General features: G+C 43.2%; 1 protein-coding gene across 1 annotated transcript in view; it reads right to left on the reverse strand.

The window, feature by feature from the left end:
* Positions 1-26,104, reverse strand: part of ARMH3 (armadillo-like helical domain containing 3) — a 226,895-nt gene that overhangs the window by 184,118 nt on the left and 16,673 nt on the right. The window contains exons 2-8 of the mRNA XM_025397660.1: positions 19,890-20,002; positions 14,306-14,362; positions 14,049-14,195; positions 10,326-10,433; positions 5,014-5,106; positions 3,566-3,640; positions 3,363-3,449 (exon numbers count right to left, since the gene is read on the reverse strand). Of these exons, the coding sequence (XP_025253445.1) occupies positions 3,363-3,449; positions 3,566-3,640; positions 5,014-5,106; positions 10,326-10,433; positions 14,049-14,195; positions 14,306-14,362; positions 19,890-19,991 (669 nt within the window). The 5' untranslated portion in view covers positions 19,992-20,002. The remainder of the gene's footprint in view (positions 1-3,362; positions 3,450-3,565; positions 3,641-5,013; positions 5,107-10,325; positions 10,434-14,048; positions 14,196-14,305; positions 14,363-19,889; positions 20,003-26,104) is intronic.

The raw sequence follows: 26,104 nt of genomic DNA on the forward strand, positions 1-26,104 counted from the left end.
ATTTCTATCAAAAATACAAAAAGTTAGCTGGGCATGGTGGCACACGCACATACAATCATGCATAGTACCTACTACTTGATAATGACAATGATCGACTATGTTACTGGTTTATGTGTTTACTATACTATACTTTTTTTTCTTTTGAAATGGAGTTTTGCTCTTTCACCCAGGCTGGAGTGCAGTGGTGCGACCTCAGCTCACTGCAACCTCCACCTCCTGGGTTCAAGTGACTCTCGTGCATCAGCCTCCCAAGTAGCTGGGATTACAGATGCACATCACCATGCCCAGCTAATTTTTGTATTTTTAGTAGAGATCGGGTTTCTCAAACTCCTGACCTCATGTGATCCACCCGCCTCAGCCTCCCCAAGTGCTGGGATTACAGGCATAAGCCACCATGCCCAGCCTACACTATACTTTTTATTGTTATTTTCTAGTGTACTCCTTCTACTTATTTTTAAAAAAAAGTTAACTGTAAAACAGCTGAAGGTGGGTCCTTGAGCAGGTATTCCAGAGGAAGGCATTATTATCATAGGAGATAACAGCTTCATGTGTGTTATTTCCCTAAAGACCTTCCAAATGTGGAGGTGAAAGATATTGATCATCTGGACCCTGTGAGGTCAGGAGTTTGAGACCAGCCTGGTCTCAAATATGTCAAACATGTCATCTCAAACATGACAAAATATAGTACAATGTGTTTCTGTTTTAAGCTAACTGTTATTACAAGAGAGTTAAAAAGCTTTAAAAAATTTTTAAAGTTTATAAAGTAAAACAGTTACAGTAAGTTAATTTATTATGGAAGAAAGAAAAAATTTAATAAATTTAACGTAGCCAAAGTGTACAATGTTTATAAAGTCAATAGTTGGCCAGGCACAGTAGCTCACACCTGTAATCCTAGCATTTTGGGAGGCCAGGGGGGTGGATCTCTTGAGGTCAGTTCAAGACCAGCGTGGCCAACACGGTAAAACCCTGTCTCTACTAAAAATACAAAAATTAGCCCAGCATTGTGGCAGGTGCCTGTAATCCCAGCTACTTAGGAGGCTGAGGCAGGACAATCACTTGAACCTGGGATGCGGACACTGCAGTGAGCTGAGATCACGCCACTGCACTACAGCCTAGGCAACAGACCAAGAGTCTGTCTCAAAAAAAAAAAAAAAAAAAAGCCTATAGTAGTCTACAGTAATGTCCTAGGCCTTCACATTCACTCACCACTCACTCACTGACTCATCCAGAGCAATTTCCAGTCCTGCAAGCTCCATTCGTAGTAAGTGCCCTATTCAGGTGTATGATTTACAGTTTCTTTCATGCTTCATGAAGATCAACAACAACTATTTTATATCTTTTATACCATACCTTTTCTAGGTTTAGGTTTTGTGTGTGTGTGCGTATTTTTGAGACAGGATCTGGCTTTGTCACCCAGGCTGGAGTGCAGGGGCGCGACCTCAGCTCACTGTAACATCCACCTCCCTGGCTCAAGCCACCCTCCCACCTCAGCCTCCTGAGTAGCTGAGACTTCAGGTATGTGCCACCATGCCTGGCTAATTTTTGCATTTTTAAAAATATAGACGGGGTTTTGCCATGTTGGCCAGGCCAGTCTCGAACTCCTGGGCTCAAGCAATCCACCAGCCTTAGCCTCCCAAAGTGCTGGGATTACAGGCATGAGCCACCGTCCCCAGCCTTAAATTTTTTTTGTTTTTTAAAGACAGGGTCTCACTCTGTTACCCAGACTGGAGTGCAGTGGTGTAATCGTGGCTCACTGTAGCCTCAAACTCCTGGACTCAAGCAATTCTCCTGCTTCAGCATCTCAAGTAGCTGAGACTACAGACCCATACCACCACAACCAGCTAATTTAAACAAATTCTTTTTTGTAGAAACAGTGTCTTACTATTTGAGTAAGACTGGTCTCAAATTCCTGGCCTCAAGCGATCCTCCCATCTCAGCCTCCCAAAGCACTAGGATTATAGGTGTGAATCACCATGCCCAGCCTAGATATGCTTAAATACATAAATAATTACTATTGTGTTATAATTGCCTACAGTATTCAGTACTGTCATATGTATAGTCATATGCTATCCAGGTTTGTAGCCTAGGAGAAATAGGCTATACCATGTGGCATAGGTATGTAATAGGCAATACCATCTAAATTTGTATAAAGATGCTCTCTCATATTCGCATGACAACAAAACTGCCTAATGGCACATTTCTCAGAATGTATCCTTGTTAAAAGACACATGAGTATACAAAAATTAAATCTTTCTAAACAGATGCACTAGGTCAGTGGTTCTCAATCCTGGGCTAATCATCATACTCAACAGGGGAACTTAAAAAAAAAAAAAAAAATTCCCAGGTTCCTGTTCCCACCACCCCCAAAAGACTGATTTACTGTGTCCAGAATAAGATCCAGAAATTTTTTCTTTTTTTTTTTCCTTTTTTTTTTTTCGAGACAACATCTCACTCTGTCACCTAGGCTGGAGTGCAGTGGTGCGATCTGGGCTCACTACAAGCTCCATCTCCCAGGTTCATGCCATTCTCCTGCCTCAACCTCCCAAGTAGCTGGGACTACAGGCGCCCACAACCACGCCTAGCTAATTTTTCTGTATTTTTAGTAGAGACGGGGTTTCACCATGTTAGCCAGGATGGTCTCGATCTCCTGACCTCGTGATCCACCTGCTTCGGCCTCCCAAAGTGCTGGGATTACAGGCGTGAACCACTGCATCCGGCCACAATATTTTCTTTTTAAAAAGTTCTAGGCCAGGCGCAGTGGCTCACACCTGTAATCCCAGCACTTTGGGAGGCCGAGATGGGCAGATCACTTAGCATACGCCTAATCTACACCATCTCCCTAACACTACTTCCCACATCTTTGAGATGTGGCAGTTTGAGACCAGCTGACCAACATGGAGAAACCCCATCTCTCCTAAAAATACAAAATTGGCCAGGCGTGGTGCCACATGCCTGTAATCCCAACTACTTAGGAGACTGAGGCAGGAGAATTGCTTGAACCCGAGAGGCGGAGGTTGTGGTGAGCCAAGATCATGCCATTGCACTCTAGCCTGGGCAACAAGAGCGAAACTCCGTCTCAAAAAAAAAGTTCTTAGGTGATTCTAATAAGCTGGGTATGGGAATCACTACATCAGGGAGTATTTACTCACTTACTTAGAAGTTGCATCACAGGATTCCTTTGAAAAACTAGATCCTCTGCTCTATGCATTTAATATAGGATTTTTAGAATCTGGATTATCAAAATTAATCAATATACCATTTATCAAGAACATGTCTTCTCTATTAAACAAAGTCCTTAAGGAGGGGCCACATTAAAGAGGATTATAGGAAGATAATGGCTATCCACTAAGGCATCCAGTTACCTCATATTTTCTATAGTTCACCAGCAAAGCCAAGAGGACGACAGCATCATACCCATGCTCCCTACGGCTTGGGGGATGGGAAAGTATCTGTAACAAGAACCAAAAATGCATGAGACTGCTAACTCCTGGTTCCTGGGAACACAGAGAAAACCTGAAGAGGTGGTTTACCCCAAAGAGAGGAGGTAACAAGGGAACTGACCTACCTGTAAAATTGCTTCAAATATGCTGTTGATCATTACATACTCGAGAATAGTGTTCTGGCTGATGTTATCCGTCACCTGAATGTAATAAAAGGCCTTTTAAAGTCTGTACTGAGGTATTCTGATATCTCATGTAATCTCCTCCCCTAGCATCTAAGAGAAACAGAAATATTAAAATATTTCTACTAGATAACTTAGCAGACCTTTCACAAGTGTCCCTTAAGTCATGAAAGCCTGAATAGACAAACACAAGGGTAGGAAATCAGCAAGTTAAAATTTCCTAAGTCTTTGAACTCCTCATTGTTTCTCTCATATCCTCACATATGTATTTGCTTAACAGTTTCTTGGGTTTCATTCCTCAAGTGCACAGGAAGAGGTTTATGAATGCAGAAGTCTTCAAGAGGTGGCAGGGAAAGGGACCCTCCTAAAGTAAATAATCAACACCCCACCCTCCTTCCACTAGAAAGTACAGGCAGCCTAGAGTTATAAAATCAAAGCTACCCGAGTGCAGTGGCTCACACTTGTAATCCCAGCAATTAGGGAGGCTGAAGTGGGTGGATCACAAGGTCAGGAGTTCAAGACCAGCCTGGCCAACATGGTGAAACCCCATCTCTACTAAAAATACAAAAATTAGCCAGGCATGGTTGTACCTGCCTGTAATCCCAGCTTCTTGGGAGGCTGAGGCAGGAGAATTGCTCAAACCCAGGAGATAGAGATTGCAGTGAGCCGAGATCACGCCATTGCACTCTCTGGCCTGGGCAACAGAGCAAGACTCTGCCTCAAAAAATAAATAAATAAAAGCCAAAACAAGTAAAAATACTCAGAATCGGCCGGGCACAGTGGCTCACAGCTATACTCCCAGCACTTTGGGAGGCCAAGGCAGGTGGATCACCTAAGGTCAGGAGTTCGAGATCAGGCTGGCCAACATGGCGAAACCCCATCTCTACTAAAAATACAGAAAAAAAACAAATTTGGTTGGACTTGGTGGCACATGCCTATAATTCCAGCTACTTGGGAGGCTGAGGCAGAACTGCTTGAACCCAGGAGGCAGAGGTTGCAGTGAGCCGAGATCATGCCATTGCACTCCAGCCTAGGCGACAGAGCAAGACTCTGTCTCAAAAAAAAAAAAAAAGGCTCAGAATCACAAGAACTATTTCCAAATAAGACCTGATGAGGACAAGTCTGACAATCCAGAAGACAGTAGCTCTCCTGAAATGAAACTTCTAAAGTAAAATATCACATAGGCTGCAGGCTAAAAATACCAGTAGTTGCTCCAAAGAGGAAGCAAAAGACCATGTAGCTAACTTCCTATACATCCAGACACAAGGGAGTGATGTAATACCCCCGTTGAGAATATTTTTTCTCTTTTTCCTTCTATCTGTGGGCTCGAGTATTCAAACAGGATTGCCCCTCCTGTCAATTAATACCCTTGACAAACATAGGTCACTTACGGTCACTAAGCAAAGGAGAAGTTTCAGACATAAACTCTTCAGACTTTCAGAACCTTCTGCACAAAGCAATGAATCCAAACTCTCCATCAAGTTCTGAAAAAGAGAACTGATAAGTATTAAACTATACCAGATAACACCACACCTTTGTCTAACTCCGGATTATGTTATACAGGAGTAATGTGAATAACACACAATGAAGCAAACATATCATTTCCTTAGGCCTAGGCCTTACAAGATTAGATAAAGAAAAGGAGAACTTTTTCTCAGGCTGGGGTTGCTAAGAAAGAAAAACAGGAACACTTCAAAATCTAGCTTTAGTGAGAAAAATGCTTTATAACAATTGCACAAGACAGTAAAGAAGTCACTGTTCTACTAAATGAATGAATGTTTGCAGTCTGTCATCCCCATATAAACCTTTAGATTACAATGAAGCAAATAAAAAAAGGGAAACCTAATGGTTAAATAACTGTATATGTTTCTCTTTTTTTTTTTTTTTTTTTTTTTTTTTGAGACAGAGTTTCACTCTGTGAGCCAGGCTGGAGGCAAGGCATGTTCATAGCACACTGCAACCTCAAACTCCTGGAATCAAGTCATCCTCCCACCTCAGCCACCCAAATAGCTAGGACCACAGATGTGCGCCACCACACCCGGGTATTTTTTTTTTCTTTTTCTTTATAGAGACAAGGTCTCACCATGTTGCCCAGGGTGGTCTCAAACTCCTGGGCTTAAGTGATCCTCCTGCCTCGGCCTCCCAAACGGTTGGCATTGCAGGTGTGAACCACCATGCCTGGCAAGTTTCATTATTTGGTAAAGAAAGCATAACATTTGATTCAGGCACACTGAATAAATGAAAAAGAAACAGTATCATTACAGGCTATCACTAGCCATATACACTATCCAACAAAGCTAACTTGTGTCCATCGTGGTCTCCACTTGGCAATGCAACTGGAATTTATCACTTGCACTAAAAGCCAGCTGACAGACTCAAACTAATCAAAAGATGAAACCCTTATATACTACGATAAAGGGAAGATGAAAAGAAATATTCTACATTAAACGAGGGAGGAGAATGGATGGAGAATAAGGATTTAAGCGTGCTGGAAGGCCAAGGTAAGCTGCTTCAGTTCAATTCAATAAATATGTGAGCATCTACTCTGTGCTGAATATTGTGCTTTAAAAGAATACAGGAAAATACTAAGACCATGACCCTTGCTCCCAAGGTGCTTTTAGTCTAATGAGAGAGAAAAACAAGCCAACAGTTTCAATTCAGTGGTTACTATGACCGAAATATACATAGAGGAATGGAATTTGCTCTAAAGTCACCTATTCCAGGACCCCTTGGGAGTGAGTTATATTTTGAAAATTCAATAGGAATTGGGGAGGAAAGGAATTCCAGACAGGTATTAGCATCATCAAAGACACATAAGGAAAGAAATGGCCCTGGTGTGGGGCTGGAATAAAAGTAGTTTGGTTTTAAGGGAGTATAAAGAATGACGCACAGTGGTGAGATAAAAGACTAGTCAGTGAAACCCTGTCTCTACCAAAAATACAAAAAAAAATTAGCCAGGCGTGGTGGCAGGCGCCTGTGGCTGAGGCAGGAGAATGGCATGAACCCGAGAAGTGGCGGAGCTTGCAGTGAGCGGAGATCGCACCACTGCAGTCCAGCCTGAGCGACAGAGTGAGACTCCGTCTCAAAAAAAAAAAAAAAAAAAAAAAGACTGGAGAAGTAAATATGGTGCAGATTATGAAAGTTTTATAAGTCTAACTAGGGAGTTTGGTCTTCATCCTGTTAGTGACAGCAGACTAAGGAAGGATTTTAAGCAGGAAAGATGAGTGTAAGATATACACACTAATACCACACAGTTGTGGTGTCAGTGTGGATGATGGATTTAAAGATGGTAAGCTTGAAAGGATAGAGACTAATAAGGACTAATTATCAATCTCCTGAGACAGTTTCCAAGTCTTATTTGCCTCTTGTATCCTCAGTGCCTACCACAGTACCTGGCATATAGGGGCCCAACAAATATTTGTCAAAAGAATGAATGGGCCGGGCACAGTGGCTCACGCCTGTAATCCCAGCACTTTGGGAGGCCAAGGTGGGCAGATCACCTGAGGTCAGGAGTTCGAGACCAGCCTGGCCAACACGGTGAAACCCTGTCTCTACTACAAATACAAAAATTAGCTGGGTGTGGTGGTGATGCCTGTAATCCCAGCTACTGAGGTGGCTGAAGCAAGAGAATCACTTGAACCCGGGACAGAGAGGTTGCAGTGAGTCGGGATTGCACCACTGGACTCCAGCCTAGGTGACAGAGTGAGACTCCGTCTCAAAAAAACAAAAAAGAATGAAGACATCACTGTAATAGTTCTGGTGAGAGAAAGAGTAACAGAGATGGTGGGAACAGAAGAAGACAAGTATGAGGAATATGAACTGAGGTAAAATTAGCTGAACTTGGTGATCGTCTGGAAATAAAAGATGAGGGGACTTCTCATCTTTTATCTCCAGATGATCACCAAGTTCAGCTTGGGGCCTGTGAAGACGGCTGCCCCCATTCTGAAAGGGAATGAATGAGGAAGAAGAGATGCAGGAGAAACAGTGAGCTCCATTCTAGATATATCAAGCAAGAAGTACTTATGGGGCCGGGCGCGGTGGCTCAAGCCTGTAATCCCAGCACTTTGGGAGGCCGAGGCGGGCGGATCACGAGGTCAGGAGATCGAGACCATCCTGGCTAACATGGTGAAACCCCGTCTCTACTAAAAAAACAAAAAACTAGCCGGGCGTGGTGGCGGGCGCCTGTAGTCCCAGCTACTCGGAGGCTGAGGCAGGAGAATGGCCTGAACCTGGGAGGCGGAGCTTGCAGTGAGCCGAGACCGCGCCACTGCACTCCAGCCTGGGTGACACAGCGCGAGACTCCGTCTCAAAAAAAAAAAAAAAAAAAAAAGAAGTACTTATGGGATGTGTCAGTGAGTACATTCAGCAAGTACCTGCAGAGTATACAACTCCGAGATCATGAAAAGAAGTTAAGGCTAAAGACAGAGACTTAGCAGCCACCAACATATAAGCAGTAGTTACAACTATGAGAATGAGGAGCTATCTGGGATTTTACCACGACATATATATGAACTGCAAAAGGCCAGAATTTAAAAATACCTCTAAGTATTAAAGCTTTGTATATTCATAATTATATATTAATAACTTTTTTTGTAACCTAATCATTGTAAGGATTCGCTGGTATACAGATTTATTTTAAATTTAATGAGTGATAGAAGACTGTTCTTCAAAGTTCAAACAACATTTATACAATATAGTGTCCAGGCTGGGCGCGGTGGCTCACGCCTGTAATCCCAGCACTTCGGGAGGCCAAGGCAGGTGGATCACGAGGTCAGGAAATCGAGACCATGCTGGCTAAAATGGTGAAACCCCATCTGTACCAAAAATACAAAAAAATTAGCCAGGCGTGGTGGCGGGCGCCTGTAGTCCCAGCTACTCGGGAGGCTGAGGTAGGAGAATGACGTGAACCCAGGAGGCAGAGCTTGCAGTGACCCGAGATTGCGCCACTGCACTCCACCATGGGCGACGAGCAAGACTCCGTCTCAAAAAATATATATATATATATAGTGTCCAACACTGCAAATCATATATCTGATAAGGGACATATTCAGAATACGTAAAGAACTCTTATAACTCAACAATAAAAGATACCCCAATCTAGAAATGGGCAAAGGATATGAAAGACATTTCTCCAAAAAAAAGTAAAGACAGACAAAAACAACTGTTGACATAATGTGGAGAAACTTGAACCCTCATACATTGCTAGTGAAATTATAAAACGGAACAGCCACTATGGAACAATGGTTTGGTAGTTCCTAAAATGTCAAATATAGAGTTATCATGTGACCCAGCAATTCTACACCTAGGTATATGCCCAAGAGAATTTAAAACATATGTGTGGCCTGAGTGCAGTGGGTCATGCTTATAATTTCAGCACTTTGGAAGGCTGAGGCAGGAGGATCACTTGAGGCCAGGAGTTCAAGACCAGCTGGGGCAACACAGCAAGACCTCATCTCACAAATAAATAAGAGCATACATCCATACAGAAACTTATACATGAACGTTCATAGCAGCATTATTCCTAATAGCCAAAATGTTGAAAGGACCCAAATATCTATCAACTGAGGAATGGATAGACAAAATATAGTATCTCCATCCAAAGGAATATTATTAGGCAATAAAAAGGAATGAAATACTGATACATCCTCTAATATGGATGAGCCACAAAAACATTATGTGAAGTAAATGCCAGACTCAAAAGGCCACATGTGATATGATTCCATTTATATGAGGTGTCCAGAATAGCTAAACCCATTGAGACATAAAGCAGATTAATGCTTGCCAAGGGTTGAGAAGAGTGGAGAATTGGGAAATGACTGCTAATGGGTACAGGTTTTCTTTCTAGGGTGATGAAAATGTTCTGAAATTAATAGTGATGATAATTGTAGAATTCTGTGAATATACTAAAATCCACTGGATTGTACACTTTATTTATTTTCTTCTTTTTGAGACAGGGTCTTGCTCTGTTGCCCAGGCTGGAGTACAGTGGCATGATCTCGGCTCACTGCAACCTCTACTTCCCAGGTTCAAGCAATCCTACCACTTTAGCCTCCCCCAACTAGCTGGGACTTACAGGCACATGCCACCATACCCAGCTAATTTCTGTATTTTTTGTAAAGACTAGGTTTTGCCATGTTGCCCACACTGTTCTCAAACTCCTAAGCTCAAGCGATCCGCCTGCCCTGGCCTCCCAAAGCACTTGGATTACAGGCATGAGCCATGGCGCCTGGTCAGATTGTACAATCTAAAAGGGTGGATGTATCCTATATGAATTTTAAGGCTGTTATTTTAAAAAGATAGTGTCAAACAGCAGAAATAAAAATTCTGATAAAATCAAAGTAATTGTGTTAAATAAGCTTAAAGTTTAGAATTAAAGTTAGCCTTATATGTTAATTTGTTATATTTTATTTAAATTCATAAATGTTCTTAAGAATGTATGATCATATGATGATACAAGTAACAAAATAAACTATTCAGTCTTTATCCTGCAGGGAAAGAATACCTCCATTCAAATTTGAATTGAAAATTTTCCTTTATTCAGACAAAGCAAATCTGTTAAATACAAATAACCAAATGCAAGGCCAAATTCAATCATCTGTGTCTTTCTGAGTCTAAATCTTTGAGTACATTTGTCTGCTGACAATGTCCATGAACAGCTGTCAGAAGCTACCATCCATAGGCACATCTGCAGCTTATGCCTCACCTTCATGCACAGCTCCGCCTTGTCAAAGCCCATCAGCATGTTGATAATGTCAAACCCAGAGGTAGACTTATTCTTTTGATGGACTCCTCGAATGAGTGCGCACAGGGTCTGCAGAAATGAGACAAAGAATTCTTTCTGGAGAGGAAGTCTCAAAACTAGAAGGACACTGGGTCTGTACACCCACATTGCAGCCTCATCCTTACACAGCTGACACTCAATACATTCAATTTCTCTGAGCTCTGAGCTCCAAAACACGGTCTGAGTTTTTGTGGGGTTTTCTGTTTGATTCGGGTTTTTGTTTTTTTGGTTTTTTTTTTTTTGAGACAAGGCCTCACTCTTCACCGAGGCTGTAGTGCAGTGGCATAATCACAGATCACTATACCCTTGACCTCCTGGGCTCAGGTGATCCTCCCACCTCAGCCTTCCAAGCAGCTGATATGACAGGTGTACTCCACCACACCCAGTTAATTTTTTTATTTTTTGTAGAGCCAGGGTCTCACCACATTGCCTAGACTGGTCTCCAACACCTGGGCTCCAGTGATCCTCCTGCCTCAGCTTCCCAAAGTTCTGGAATTAGAAATGTGAGCCACTGCGCCCAGCCCAGTCTGAGTCTCAACATGTGCAAAATCCAGCAAATAAAAGAGGAACAGCAACTGAGACTATTGTCACCCTCATTTTTTATTTTCTTGTCATCTTGTTTTTAAAAATTATAAGGGGCCGGGCGCGGTGGCTCAAGCCTGTAATCCCAGCACTTTGGGAGGCCGAGACGGGCGGATCACGAGGTCAGGAGATCGAGACCATCCTGGCGAACACGGTGAAACCCCGTCTCTACTAAAAAATACAAAACAAAAACTAGCCGGGCGTGGTGGCGGGTGCCTGTAGTCCCAGCTACTTGGGAGGCTGAGGCAGGAGAATGGCGTGAACCCGGGAGGCGGAGCTTGCAGTGAGCTGAGATCCGGCCATTGCACTCCAGCCTGGGCGGCAGAGCGAGAATCCGTCTCAAAAAATAAATAAATAAATAAATAATAAAATAAAAATTATAAGGCAGACTGGGAGGTGATATTCAAAGATTAAAAATAGTTCTTGAGTTCGATCATGGGATTGGTGGAGTTTTCCTTTATTTAAAATTAATTTTGGGGCTGGACACAGTGGCTCACGCCTGTAATCCCAACACTTTGGGAGGCTGAGGCAAGTGGGTCACCTGAGGTCAGGAGTTCAAGACCAGCCTGGCCAACATGGTGAAACCCAGTCTCTGTTAAAAATATAAAAAATTAGCCAAGTGCGGAGGCACATGCCTGTAATCCCAGCTACTTGGGAGGCTGAGACAGGAGAATTGCTTGAACCCAGGAGACGGATGTTGCAGTGAGCCAAGATCGCTCTATTGCACTCCAGCCTGGGCAACAAGAGTGAAACTCCGTCTTAAAAATAATAATAGTAGGCCGGGCGTGGTGGCTCAAGCCTGTAATCCCAGCACTTTGGGAGGCCGAGACGGGAGGATCACGAGGTCAGGAGATCGAGACCATCCTGGCTAACATGGTGAAACCCCATCTCTACTAAAAAGATACAAAAAAAAAACTAGCCAAGCGAGGTGGCAGGCGCCTGTGGTCCCAGCTACTCGGGAGGCTGAGGCAGGAGAATGGTGTAAACCCGGGAGGCGGAGCTTGCAGTGAGCCAAGATCCGGCCACTGCACTCCAGCCTGGGCAACAGAGTGAGACTCCGTCTCAAAAAAAAAAAAGATAATAATAATAATAATTTTTTGACATTTATATTACAGTTTAACAGGTTTTTGTTTTGTTTTGTTTTTGAGACTGAGTCTCACTCTGTCACCCAGGCTGGAGTGCAGTGGCACGAGTGATCCTGGCTCACTGCAACCTCCACCTCCTGGGTTCAAGTGATTCTCATGCCTCAGTTTCCCTAGTAGCTGGGGTTACAGATATTCACCACCATGCCCAGCTAATTTTTGTAGTTTTTAAATAGAGACAGGGTTTCACCATGTTGGCCAGGGTGGTCTTGAACTCCTGACCTTAAGTGATCCACCCTCCTCAGCCTCCCAAAGTGTTGGCATTACAGGCGTGAGCCACCACGCCTAGCTGACAGTTTTTATAATTATTTTTAATAACTACAACAGTTAAGTCCCTATATAATAGCCAATTGCTTCAAATCTTAAAATCTTCATAATCCTCATCCACTACTTACTAGCTGTGAGAACCTAGACACACACATTAGTTAACTTTCCAGTGGCTCAGTTTTCTCATCTATAAAGTAGGAATGATAATAATAGCATCCATCTTGTAGGAGCATTATGAGGGCTATGTGAAATAATACTGTAAAGTACTTAGTCCCTGGAACTTTGGTAGAGCTCAGTAAGTATTAGCTATTATAACAATGTACAATATTTTATGGGTCACTAAGTGGCTTAATGTCAACTTATTTCCACTGAAATAAAACCGTTTACAATTCATGCCCACACAATGAGCACTGCAATTACGTAATTACTGGAAGTACAATTTCCAACTTTCACTGAGCCCCTACACTACAACTTAAAATGTGGAACTTACTGTGCCAAAGGTTAACGAAGCTATAGAATAAACATGGTCCATCTTTCTGGGACATCAACTCAAGCGGTAATTATTATTGCCATTCTACAGATGAGCAAACTGGGGCTCACAAAGTGATCTAACTCATAAGTTAGAAACTTAAACCCAATCTCTCACAAGTTCCAATAAACTTATTTAACCCATCATGGATTCTTCATATTCTAAACCTGTCAATCACTGCCCCAAGTACTCTCAATCTAGGCTATACTAAACTTACTAGACTAAATTTTAGAAACTTTGTCACCATTCAGTAAGAACCTACTTCTAGAGTACTATTTGCTAAGCACTGCTCTCTGTGCACAAGGAACATTCTATTCACTGGAAACAAACTACTGAATGAAACTCTCAAAGTCTCTTCCCTCAAGAAGTCTGTAGTATATCTCCATCACCCAGCCCAATGCCTGGCACATAACATTATTCAAGAAATAGTTGTTGAATGAATCTTATGATCATCATTTAACATAAAGAATAGTTTCCTGATGTTTTTTGAATTACAGAACCCTTTCAAAATCTTTTTTTTTTTTTTTTTTTTGAGATGGAGTCTCGCTGTGTTGCCCAGGCTGGGGTGCAGGGCACAATCTCGGCTCACTGCAACCTCCGCCTCCTGGGTTCAAGTGATTCTCCTGCCTCAACCTCCTGAATAGCTGGGATTACAGGCACCCGCCACCATGCCCGGCTAATTTTTGTATTTCTAGTAGAGGTGGGGTTTCACCATGTTGGCCAGGCTGGTCTCAAACTCCTGACCTCAGGTGAACCCATCTCAGCCCTACAAAGTGCTGGGATTATAGGCGTGAGCCACCATGCCCAGCCGTCTTCTGATTTTTGATAAAGACTAATCATTCTTGCCTCAGTTTCCTATTTCTTCCCTTTCTCAGGCAAAAAAAAAGAATTCTAACAATCTACTTTAGCATTAGATCAAATTATACAAACGGATAAGATTACTCCTAAGTGTCAATTTGTATAAATAGATGGCTAAACAAATATGGCATAAATATTTGGTAACTTAGAGAAATAAAAAAGAAAACCTCATACCTCAGAGCAACTCTAGGTTCCTCAGTTCCAACAGATGTGTTACAATTCCTTTCTCCTGTTAAACAAGACTTCCCCAGTCTCCCAGCCTTGTACCTGCAAAGCATTCACAACTCGAATTGGATGCTCCTCTCCCAGAGCCTGGATGCAGTGTTGGAATAGACAATTAATATTGTCCTTGATCTTCATCAACTCCTCACCATCAAGAGATTCCAGCTTGCCTTCTAGGTACTCTAAATTCACCTGCCAAGGAAACAAATAAGGGGCAGAATGCATTTTTAGCATAGTGCCTAGAACACATGAGAAGGCAATTTTAGTTACCAGGAAATTCCACAGATACCACCAACTCTTACCTTCATGAGAAAGAGCTCCTCCCAAAACCGAGGACTGCACTTACTGGGGTCCTCTGTCTGAAAGCAGAAGACAAGCACATTCGGCCTTCCCAGCTAACACCAAAAGCATTAAGAATACTATATATAGTCAACCTTAGTTTTCAAAATTAACTTTGAAAATTCTTGGTCATTCTAAACTGCTAGAAGGGGAAAAAGAAGAACAGTATCTCTTCGTGTTTTCTTTCCCGAGTGGAAAACTCTGTGCATGGATATATATTCTCTGCACCAAAAGTTAAATAATAGCTCAAAGAACTTCCCTAAAATATTTATCTTCTAGCAAGAAATGAACATAAACATCAGAATAAGTTAGTCACATCACAACACGTCTCCCATGCATTGGTACAGTGTTGTTTTCAAACCTATTCACATATGTGAAATACAATCCAGTGAGCCAGGAAGGATAGATATTATCACCGTCCTCTCATTTTAGGAAAAGAGTCCACAAAGTTAAGTGACTTACACAAGTGCAGGAGCCAGAATTCAGATCACTTCAGTAATACTGCAGTGGTTTTTACAGCATGCTGTGTTGACTGCTTCTACTTGCCCTCCATATGCATTTAGTCTTCTGTACAGAGCTTTTAATGTGTTCTAAATTTCTTAATTTAAATTGATCCAAAGAGTAAGCAAAATTATCATGCTAAAATCCAAAATTTCCTAGCAATAATTTTCAAACAAATTCTAGGAAGTCAGAGGCTGCTGGTTAATGGGTAAAATAAGAAAAACAGAACCTCAGCCAGGTGCGGAGGCTCACGCCTGTAATTCCAGCACTTTGGGAGGCTGAGGTGGGCCGACCACGAGGTCACGAGATCACGAACATCCTGGTTAACATGATGAAATCCCATCTCTCCTAAAAATACAAAAAATTAGCCGGGCGTGGTGGTGGATGCCTTTTTTTTTGAGACACCGTCTCAAAAAAAAAAAGAAAAAGAGAACCCCTACTTTAAAGAAAGGAGAATGACATAAAATAAGCAGGTCAATAGCCCACTACCACCTTATTTTCAGTGACCCTTTTTTTTTTTTTTTGAGACAGAGTCACACTCTGTTGCCCAGGCTGGAGTACAGCGGCGCAATCTCCACTCACTGCGACCTCCACCTCCCGGGTTCACACCATTCTCCTGCCTCAGCCTCCCAAGTAGCTGGGACTACAGGTGCCCGCCACCACGCTTGGCCAATTTTTTTGTATTTTTAGTAGAGACGGGGTTTCACCGTGTTAGCCAGGATGGTCTCAATCTCCCAGCCTCATGATCCGCCCGCCTCAGCCTCCCAAAGTGCTGGGATTACAGGCATGAGCCACCGCGCCTGTCCTTAAGTTCACCTTTTAAAACTACTACCAGGAGACAGCCAAGTGCAGTGGCCCATGCCTGTAATCTCAGCACTTTGGAAGGCCAATGTGGGCGGATCACTTGAGGCCAGGAGTTCAAGACTAGCCTGGCCAAGAGGGCAAAATCCGTCTCTACTAAAAATACAAAAATTAGCCAGGCATGGTGGCATGGGCCTGTAGTCCCAGCTACTTGGGAGGCTGAGGCAGGAGAATTGCTTGAAGCCAGGAGGTGGAGGTTGCAGTGACCCAAGCTCACGCCACTGCACTCCAGCCTAGGTGACAGATAAGTAAATAAAAAATAAAAATAAAGCCAGGCGCGGTGGCTCACACCTGTAATCCCAGCACTTTGGGAGGCTGAGATGGACGGATCACCTGAGGTCAGGAGTTCAAGACCAGCCTGACCAACATGGAGTAACCCCATCTCTACTCAAAATACAAAATTAGCTGGGCATGGTGGTACATGCCTGTAATCCCAGCTACTCGGGAGGCTGAGGCAGAATCGCTTGAACCCAGGAGGCAGAGGGTACGGAGAGCTGAGATCACGCCATTGCACTCCACCCTGGGCAACAAGAGCAAAACTCCATCTCAAAAACAAAAATAAATAAATAAAAAATAAAAATAAATAAGTGAATAGGCCAGGCACAGTGGCTCACGCCTACAATATCAACACTTTGTAGGGCTGAGGCAGGTGGGTCACCTGAGGTCAAGAGTTCAAGAACAACCTGGCCAACATGGTGAAACCCCATCTCTACTAAAAATACAAAAATGGCTGGGCACAGTGGCTCACGCCTGTAATCCCACCACTTTGGGAGGCCGAGGCCGAGACGTCCGGATCATGAGGTTAGGAGATTGAGGCCATCCTGGCTAACACAGTGAAATAAAAAACACAAAAAATCAGCCAGGTGTGGTGGCAGGTGCCTGTAGTCCCAGCTACTCAGGAGGCGGGAGAATTGCTTGAACCCGGGAGGTGGAGGTTGCAGTGAGCCATGATCGTGCCACTGCACTCCAGTCTGGGCAACAGAGCGAGAGACAGTCTCAAAAAAGAAACAAAACGAAACAAAAATTAGCCAGGCATGGTGGCATGCACCTGTAATTCCAATTACTTGGGAGGCTAAGGCAGGAGAACTGCTTGAACCCAGGAGGTGGAAGCTGCAGTGAGCCAAGATCATGCCACTGCTCTCCAGCCTGGGCAACAGAGCAAGACACCATCTCAAAATAAATGAATAAATAATTGATTATTAATTAAAATAAAACAGCATAAAATTACTACCGTAACTAATGTCATCAGTAGTTAAGTCCTGATCTAATAATAAAATATTAATAATCTCTTCTGGATTTTGTTTTCCTTTTTTTTTTTTTGAGATGGAGTCTTGCTCTGTCACCGAGGCTGGAGTGCAATGGCATGATCTCAGCTCACTGCAACCTCTGCCTCCTGGGTGCAAGAAATTCTCCTGCCTCAGATTCACATAAATAGCTGGGATTACAGGCATGTATCACCACACCCAGATAATTTTTGCATTTTTAGTAGAGATGGGGTTTCACCATCTTGGCCAGCTGGTCTCAAACACCTGACCTCATGTGATCTGCCCCCCGTGGCCTCACAGACTGCCGGGATTACAGGTGTGAGCCACCACGCCTAGCTTCTTCTGGATTTTTAATTGAGAATGGCATAAAGAAGCAGTATCTCTGGCCTTCTCACAATGTCCTCATTTAGTGAATTCTTTTTTTAAAATTAATTATTGGTCCAAAATAAATTAAAAAATAAATAAAATATTATTTATTTACTTATTTTAGAGACAAGTTCTCACTCTGTCACCCAGGCTGGGTGCAATGGCGCAATTATAGCTAGCTGCTGCCTTGAACTCCTGTGCTCAAGGGATCCTCTCACCTCAGCCTCCTATAGTAACTAGGAGTAGCTGGTACTAGCTAGAACTACAGATGCATACTACTACACCCACCTAATTTTGTTGTTAGAGATGGGGGTCTCGATATGTTGCCAGAGATGGTCTCAAACTCCTGGCCTCAAGCAATCCATGCACCTCAGCCTCCCAGGATAGCTGGTACTACAGGTGTGAGCTACCACACCCAGCCACTTAATGTATTCTATCTATCACTTTCTCTCAAGTCCTGCTTCCTAGCAGGGGTCACAGTTTGACCCTAACACTTCTATAATATCATTGTATTGCCTACAAATGAAACTCAGGGAATTCATGGAACTGGCACTTCCTATCCCCAAAGCTCACTAAATCAGGAGTTGTATACACCAAGCTTGCATAACAAAGAAAGAATCCTTTTTTTTTTTTTTGAGACGAGTCTCACTCTGTCCGCCAGGCTGGAGTGCAGTGGCCTGATCTCGGCTCACTGCAAGCTCCACCTCCTGTGTTCATGCCATTCTCCTGCCTTAGCCTCCCCAGTAGCTGGGACTACAGGCGCCCGCCACAACACCCAGTTAATTTTTTGTATCTTTAGTAGAGACGTGGTTTCACCGTGTTAGCCAGGATGGTCTCAATCTCCTGACCTTGTGATTCGCCTGCCTCGGCCTCCCAAAGTGCTGGAATTACAGGCATGAGACACCACTCCTGGCCAAAAGAATCCTAATAGGATCCTAGCACCTACTTATTTTCTCTGTATAGTTGCTTGTACTGGCCTGGGCAATCTGTATTAATCTTCTGCACTCTGTTTCCAAGGCTTGCCAAAGTTAGGTATTTTAGTGGACTGAATTATTTATTCTGAGCCATGGCTTTGGAGTCAGGCACCAGGGTTCAAATCACAGCTCCATCACCTTCCAGCAGAGATCTCAAATAACTTCATCTGTTAAATGAGGGTACTACCAGTGCCCTCACAGAATTCCAGTCAGAATTAGAACTCCTCTATATTTAGTGATACATTTAGAATACTCCAGGCACATAGTAGAAACCCAATACATGGTCTTTTCTTTTCTTTTCTTTTCTTTTGACATAGGGTCTCACTCTCTTGCCCAGGCTGGAATGCAGTGGCGTGATCATGGCTCACAGTAGCCTTGACCTCCTGGGCTTAAGCAATCCTCCCATTTCAGCCTCCCAAGGAGCTGGGACTACAGGCACACACCACCACACCTGGATAATTTTTGTATTTTTTTTTTGTAGAGAGGAGGTTTTGCCATGTTATCCAGGCTGGTCTTGAACCAGCCTGGGCAACATGGCTCAAGAGATCCACCCACTCAGCCTCCCAAAGTGCTAGGATTACAGGCATGAGCCACCACACCCAGCCAGTAATTCTTTTTGTAAGTATTATTCTACTTTATGCATACTACTTATGACCAGAATTTCAGAAGGCAGGTACCCCTGTAGCATATCTAACTAATCTTCCCTCATAGGATATTTTTTTTTTTTGAGATGGGGTCTCACTCTGTTGCCCAGGTTGGAGTGCAGTGGCACAATCTCAGCTCACTGCAACATCCGCCTCCCGGCTTCAAGAGATTCTTGTGCCTCAGCCTCCCGAATAGCTGGGATTACAGAAGTGCACCACCATGCCCGGCTAATTTTTGTATTTTTAGTAGAAACGGGGTTTCACCATGTTGGTCAGGCTGGTCTCGAACTTTGACCTTGTGATCCACCCGCCTCAGCCTCCCAAAATGCTGGGATTACAGGCGTGAGCTACCGCACCCAGCCCGATAGGGTATATTTTACAATATAGGCTTGGACCATGTTCAATCAGTTCTGAAGACCCAAAGAAATCTCCAACCCAATTGCTAATAATTCCTCAGTTATCCCATATAGCTGGAGAATGAGATAGTCCTAAGTAATTATTCCATTTACCAACAACTTGAGATGGAATATAATAATGTATCCTTTAAAAGTATCTGAATTATAGAATTCTAGGTCCAAAAGAAACTTCATGGGACATCTAGGATAAGAGAGTCCTAAGTTAGATCACAAGGAGAGCAAGTCTTTCTTTAAAATATTCAGAAAAGGAGCTTCCCCAGCCTTCCTCCCTCCTTTCAATTGTTTTACCTGGCTCATGGCAACAACCTATAAGGACAACACAATAACAACCTATGTTAATTAATACATGATTATAATCTCTACTCTGAGAGCTTTCATTTTTGCCCTCAAACCCTCTTTCTCTCCTCCCTCCCACATCCCCCAAGGAACCTGAAGGTAGCAGGCAGAGGTAAGGGTATTTCTCATTTTGAACTAAGAAACTAAAGAGTCAAGCTGTACACAACAGGGCTGCAGGCCTTACCATGAAGATCTCATCATACATCAGCACCACTTTTTCCTTCAGTGGTTTTTTGGAGGCTGAAGATTTCCGGAGCAAACCCCCACGTTTCTCTACCTGTGCCATGGTTAGAGAATCTGTGGACAGAAAGTCACATTTTAGAATAGTGAAAATACTCAGTATGATAATATAAATGGCTGATATATGTCATACATTTGTCCAAGCCCACAGAATATACAACACCAAGAGTGAACTATAACGTAAACTGTGGACTTTGGGTGGTAACAATATATGAATGCAAGTTCATCATTTATAACAAATGCCACTCTAGTAGGGGATGCTGTTAACAGAGGAGGCAGTGCATATGTGAAGGAAGCAGACATACGGGATATTTCTGCCCTCTCCTTTCAATTTTGCTGTGAACCTAAAAACAGCTCTAAAAAAAGTAAGTCTTAGAAAAGAAAAGAAAGCCAGTCAGTGGCAGAATGCTCTCCAAGGTGCTGGAGTCACTGACATACCACTTAATGAGAAAATGTTTAGGAAAAATAACTGATAAACATCCATGCTACAGAGCTTGTACATCTGTCCAACACTCTCCTCCCTGACTAGCTAATGCCAAGGTTTAAATCATTACTTGGCCAACAGCACAACACATTTTTTTTTTTTTTTTGAGACGGAGTCTGGCTCTGTCGCCCAGGCTGGAGTGCAGTGGCCGGATCTCAGCTCACTGCAAGCTCCGCCTCCCGGGTTTAAGCCATTCTCCTGCCTCAGCCTCCTGAGTAGCTGGGACTACAGGCGCCCGCCACCTCGCCCGGCTAGTTTTTTGTACTTTTTAGTAGAGAAGGGGTTTCACCGTGTTAGCCAGGATGGTCTCGATCTCCTGACCTCGTGATCCGCCCGTCTCAGCCTCCCAAAGTGCTGGGATTACAGGCTTGAGCCACCGCGCCCGGCCAGCACAACACATTTTACATCCTTAAAATGTGCCAGTGGACAAGGTTTAAAGCAGATCCAAAACCAAACACAAAGGTGTAACTCGCTCCATCTGTAATAGGTCTGGCCATATATTTGAGGTTGATGGAAGGAAGGCTGCAAAGCACACACTGCCCACAGACTGATGGTGAAGTTAAATTTCAAATATTGATCGAGCTGGACCATTAAGGCAGGAAGTGTGCTGCAGATTGATGTGCTTCATTGATTTCCCCAAAGTAAGTAGGTCCTCGTCACTGCAAAGTACTTGGCCTTCACTGCCTCATAAATCACACTGCACTTGACTGTCTTTAGATCTAAATTCCTCTGGAAAGAGACCCAAGGCAGAAAATAGCAGCCAAGAGGCCAAAAAAATCTGATTTCAAAATAACTGAATAGAGTAATATACTACTTTCAAATTTAATTGTGTGTGTATATATATATATAAAATACTACTGCAGATCAAACTCCAATGTACTTTTCAATTCTATATAAAAGTAGTTCCATGAATCATGCCCAAATGTTCCCATCTTGCTTTAAGGAATTCTCAATTTTTTTTTTTCAATGGAGAACCTGAAATCCCACAGGTCTTCACTGAGAATTTACACATATTCCCTTCACCTCCCAGGTTCTTTTCATTATTAACAAAGTTCCTCTCTTTCCTTTAAATCCTGTGCTCTAGATATGAAACTTAGTCTCATCTAATGACAAGTATGTGGGATAGGGAGGGGCCAGATTTTACTTCCAGACAAATCCAACACAGCAGACCTAATTTTGATCAATGACTTTTGGAAAATATGCACTATCTTTCTGATCAAAATCAAAATTTTGTTTAAGGAAGAGATGCATCCAATAGTACAAAAGATTGTATCTTAGACATTGTCCTTCTCTAACACATATAGCCAAAAGAGGAGATTCATCTTTGAGCATACACTAAAGCACAGGAAACTTCACCAACTAGATATTTTTATTTTATTTTTAGACTTTTTTTTTTTTTTTTTTTTTTTTTTGAGATGTAGTCTTGTCCTGTCACCCTGGCTGTAGTACAATGGTGTGATCTCAGCTCAGTGAAACCTCCGCCTCCCGGGTTCAAGTGATTCTCCTGCCTCAGCCTCCTGAGTAGCTGGGATTACAGGGGCATACTACCACGCCTGGCTAATTTTTTGTATCTTTAGTAGAGACAGGGTTTCACCATGTTGGCCAGGCAGCTCTCGAACTCCTGACCTCGTGATCTGCCTAACTCAGGCTCCCAAAGTGCTGGGATTACAGGTGTGAGCCACCGCCCCCAGCCTGACCTAAAATTTTACTAGGACCTATCTCTATCGGGGCTTAACTTAGCCCTCAAATTCTGTTATAGTCCAGAGGGAACTGATGAAAAAAACAGTAACAATAACAAAAAGAGAAAACTATTTGGGGCAATTAACATTATATTGATCATGGCTTTTCCTTAAAGCATGAAATACAGCCTCCATTCAAAACTTTCTTGTGTCTTTTTAAATATGTTGTCAAGAGAAAAATGTCCTTATTCAGGAAAAATAAATTGGAAATCAAGAGATTCCTATTAGAATAAACCAAAAGCAATGCAATTCTAAACTTAATGGATATGGATCCTGCCTGTGCTCAGCTTCAATCAGTTGATTAGCAGGAAGAGTGGAAACCACAAGTTCTCAGACATGAAAAGTACATGTTTACAAATATCCCCTTCTGAGGATTTATAATTGGGTTACAGCTAATCAATGTCCACCCCAAATCTAATAAACTCACTTTCTCTATTTCAGAATCAATACTTTCTAATAAGCAAAGGGAACAGGAGAGGAGGGAAAAACAATTCCAATCCAAACTACCAAATTTCCTAAGAAATTAAATTATTTTCATCATTCTCCTTCCATTTGGAGCAGCAGGAAAATCAGCCAAGGCCTCAACTCATTACTCTCTGTCATCACAGGCAACTGGAATTTACCACCCAAGCTGCCTGAAATGTGACTGGAAACTGACAACATAAAGTCTTCTTCTCCTGCCAGCACGCCTACCCAGGGAGTTTCTAAGGTGGCAGACTGGGAAAACTATAGAACTCTAACAAAACTTTTGCTCTGGGTCTCAGAAATTAAGCCTATGCTCCTAACTTTGAAAGTAAAAAAATATCGGCCGGGCGCAGTGGCTCACGCCTGTAATCCCAACACTTTGGGAGGCCAAGACGGGTGGATCACCTGAGGTTGGGAGTTCGAGATCAGCCTGACCAACATGGAGAAACCCCGTCTCTGCTAAAAATACAAAATTAGCCAAGCATGGTGGTGCATGCCTGTAATCCCAGCCACTCAGGAGGCTGAGGTAGGAGAATCGCTTGAACGTGGGAGGTAGAGGTTGCAGTGAGCTGAGATCGCGTCACTGCACTCCAGCCTGGGCAACAAGAGGGAAACTCCATCTCTAAGAAAAAGTAAAATATCTGATTGGTAGAGCAGAAAGTTGCAGCACATCAGTAATGTGAATATAATCTGTACATTCTCAAGCACTTTTTTCCTATTTCACAACCATCCCCCTCCTACCCAGAGGAGAGAACCAGCATCAGCTGAGAAGCTGCAAGGCATAATGGAACAAGCAACCAGCAGAAATGAGACTAGAACACAGGTCTCCCAACCAACTCGGTGACATAGACAAGTCATTGTAACTCTCAGTTTCCTCACAAGTAAAACAAGAGGATTGAACCAGACTATTATCTAATGATTCTCTCAGCATCACTGAAATATCACAAATATATAAAAAGCACCTAAAGCCCTAGTTCAGGCATTATAAGATTAAACAGGGGAAACTCCAGACCTGATTCTCTGGGAGCTCATAATCTACTGGCAGAGACAGACACATAAAAACCCATAGTGCAAAGCAAATCATGAGAAATTTATAGAGTAGAAATACAAAGAAAATGCTATGGGATAATAAGGGAGAAAAAAAAATATTCTATGACTATGCTATGACCTCTGTTGATCCAAGCTTTTAAATCCTTCTGGTAAAGAAGCAAACACAGCAAAGGCACAGTAATACCACAGAAATGTCAGTTTAGGCTTTAAGACCGTCTCAGAAATAAGACATAGACAAACTGTAAAAAGAGAATCAGGCGCCTGTAATCCCAGCACTTTGAGAGGCCGAGGCAGGCAGATCACAAGGTCAGGAGATCGAGACCATCCTGGCTAACACGGTGAAACCCCGTCTCTACTAAACAAAATACAAAAAATTAGCCGGGCATGGTGGCAGGCGCCTGTAGTCCCAGCTACTCGGGAGGCTGAGGCAGGAGAATGGCGTGAACCCAGGAGGCGGAGCTTGCAGTGAGCTGAGATCGTGCCACTGCACTCCAGCGTGGGCGACAGTGCAAGACTCTGTCTCAAAAAAAAAAGAATCAGGCAACTTTTCAATACTAATTTCACCTACTATCAAACTTACAAATGGTTTCAAATCCCCTCAACTGAATGGTAAATCAATGAAGGCTTTTATTCCTAAACCTGAAAGACTGTTAGCCACATGAGCTGCTGCCAACTTCTCTCTGGAAGATCCAAGTCATATAACTTTTTTTTGTTTTTTGAGACAGAGTCTCACTGTGTCACCCAGGCTGGAGTGCAGTGGTGCAATCTCGGCTCACTGCAACCTCCGCCTCCTGGGTTTAAGTGATTCTCGTGCCTCAGCCTTGTGAGTAGCTGGGACCACAGGTGTGCGCTACCACACCCAGCTAATTTTTTTTTTTTTTTTTTTTTGAGACGGAGTCTCGCTCTGTCGCCCAGGCTGGAGTGCAGCGGCACCATCTCAGCTCACTGCAAGCTCTGCCTCTCAGGTTCACGCCACTCTCCTGCCTCAGCCTCCCAAGTAGCTGGGACTACAGGCGCCCAACACCACACCCGAACACTTTTTTTGTATTTTTAGTAGAGACAGGGTTTCACCATGTTAGCCAGATGGTCTCGATCCTTTGACCTCGTAATCCACCCGCCTGAGCCTCCCAAAGTGCTAGGATTACAGGCGTGAGCCACCGCGCCCGGCCTAATTTTTGTATTTTTAGTAGAGACAGGGTTTCACCATGTTGGCCAAGCTGGTCTTGAACGCCTGACCTCAAATCTGCCTGCCTCTGTCTCCCAAAGTACTGAGATTACAGGTGTGATACAACTTTTTAAGATCTGTGTCTTGGGGGTTCGGAGGGAGGGGTCGGAGGAGATCTATATCTTAAGCAATCCAGCCACACACTTCTTAAATGCACATGATTTCACATCCTTGCAGGATGAAGTGGCCAAATGTTAAGATTTTAAAACCTAAAGCCAAATTCTTCAACTGTCTAATAAGCAAGGAATGCCAGTTATACTTAGCTAGTTGGTTATTCATTTATTTTACTGTCTTCTTGAGCCTAGTGCCAACTCTAGTACCAAAAAATGAAGTTAATAGAAATTCACCCTAATTTCCAGAGTTACCACAGTTAATCTATCAAAAGCCTTAGGTTTGGCAGGGCATGATGGCTCACGGCTCTAATCCCACCACTTTGGGAGGCCAAGGCATAGGGATCACCTAAAGTAAGGAGTTGGAGACCAGTCTGACCAACATGGTGAAACCCCATCTCTACTAAAAATACAAAATTAGCCAGGTGTGGTGGCGCATGCCTGTAATCCCAACTACTTGGCAGGCTGAGGCAGAGAAATCGCTTGAACCCAGGAGACGGAGGTTGCAGTGAGCTGAGATTGTGCTCACTACCTGGACAACAAGAGTGAAATTCCTGGACAACAAGAGTGAAATTCTAACCTGGACAACAAGAGTAAAATTCCATCTAAAAAAAAAAAAAAACCTTAAGTTTTAGTTCCAAGTCTTATACAATCATTCTATAATGCTAATTTTATTTTTCCTTTCCTGGGCCTCAATTTGCCAATCTGTAGAAGGAAGCAAAGGAACACTCCCTGTGCATTTTCAAATTTAACAGTCCAGAGTTCTAGGGTTCTAGGTTAACTTTTTTTTTTTTTTTTTTTGAGACGGAGTCTTGCTCCATCGCCCAGGCTGGAGTGCAGTGGCGCAATCTTGGCTCACTGCAAGCTCCGCCTCCCAGGTTCACACCATTCTCCTGAATCAGCCTCCTGAGTAGCTGGGACTACAGACACCTGCCACCACGCCCGGCTAATTTTTTGTGTTTTTTTTTTTTTTTTTTTTGAGACGGAGTCTTGCTCTGTCACCCAGGCTGGAGTGCAGTGGCCGGATCTCAGCTCACTGCAAGCTCCTCCTCTCGGGTTCACGCCATTCTCCTGCCTCAGCCTCCC

This window comes from Theropithecus gelada, chromosome 9 (assembly GCF_003255815.1).
Source record: "Theropithecus gelada isolate Dixy chromosome 9, Tgel_1.0, whole genome shotgun sequence".
Classification (NCBI taxonomy): Eukaryota; Metazoa; Chordata; class Mammalia; order Primates; family Cercopithecidae; genus Theropithecus; species Theropithecus gelada.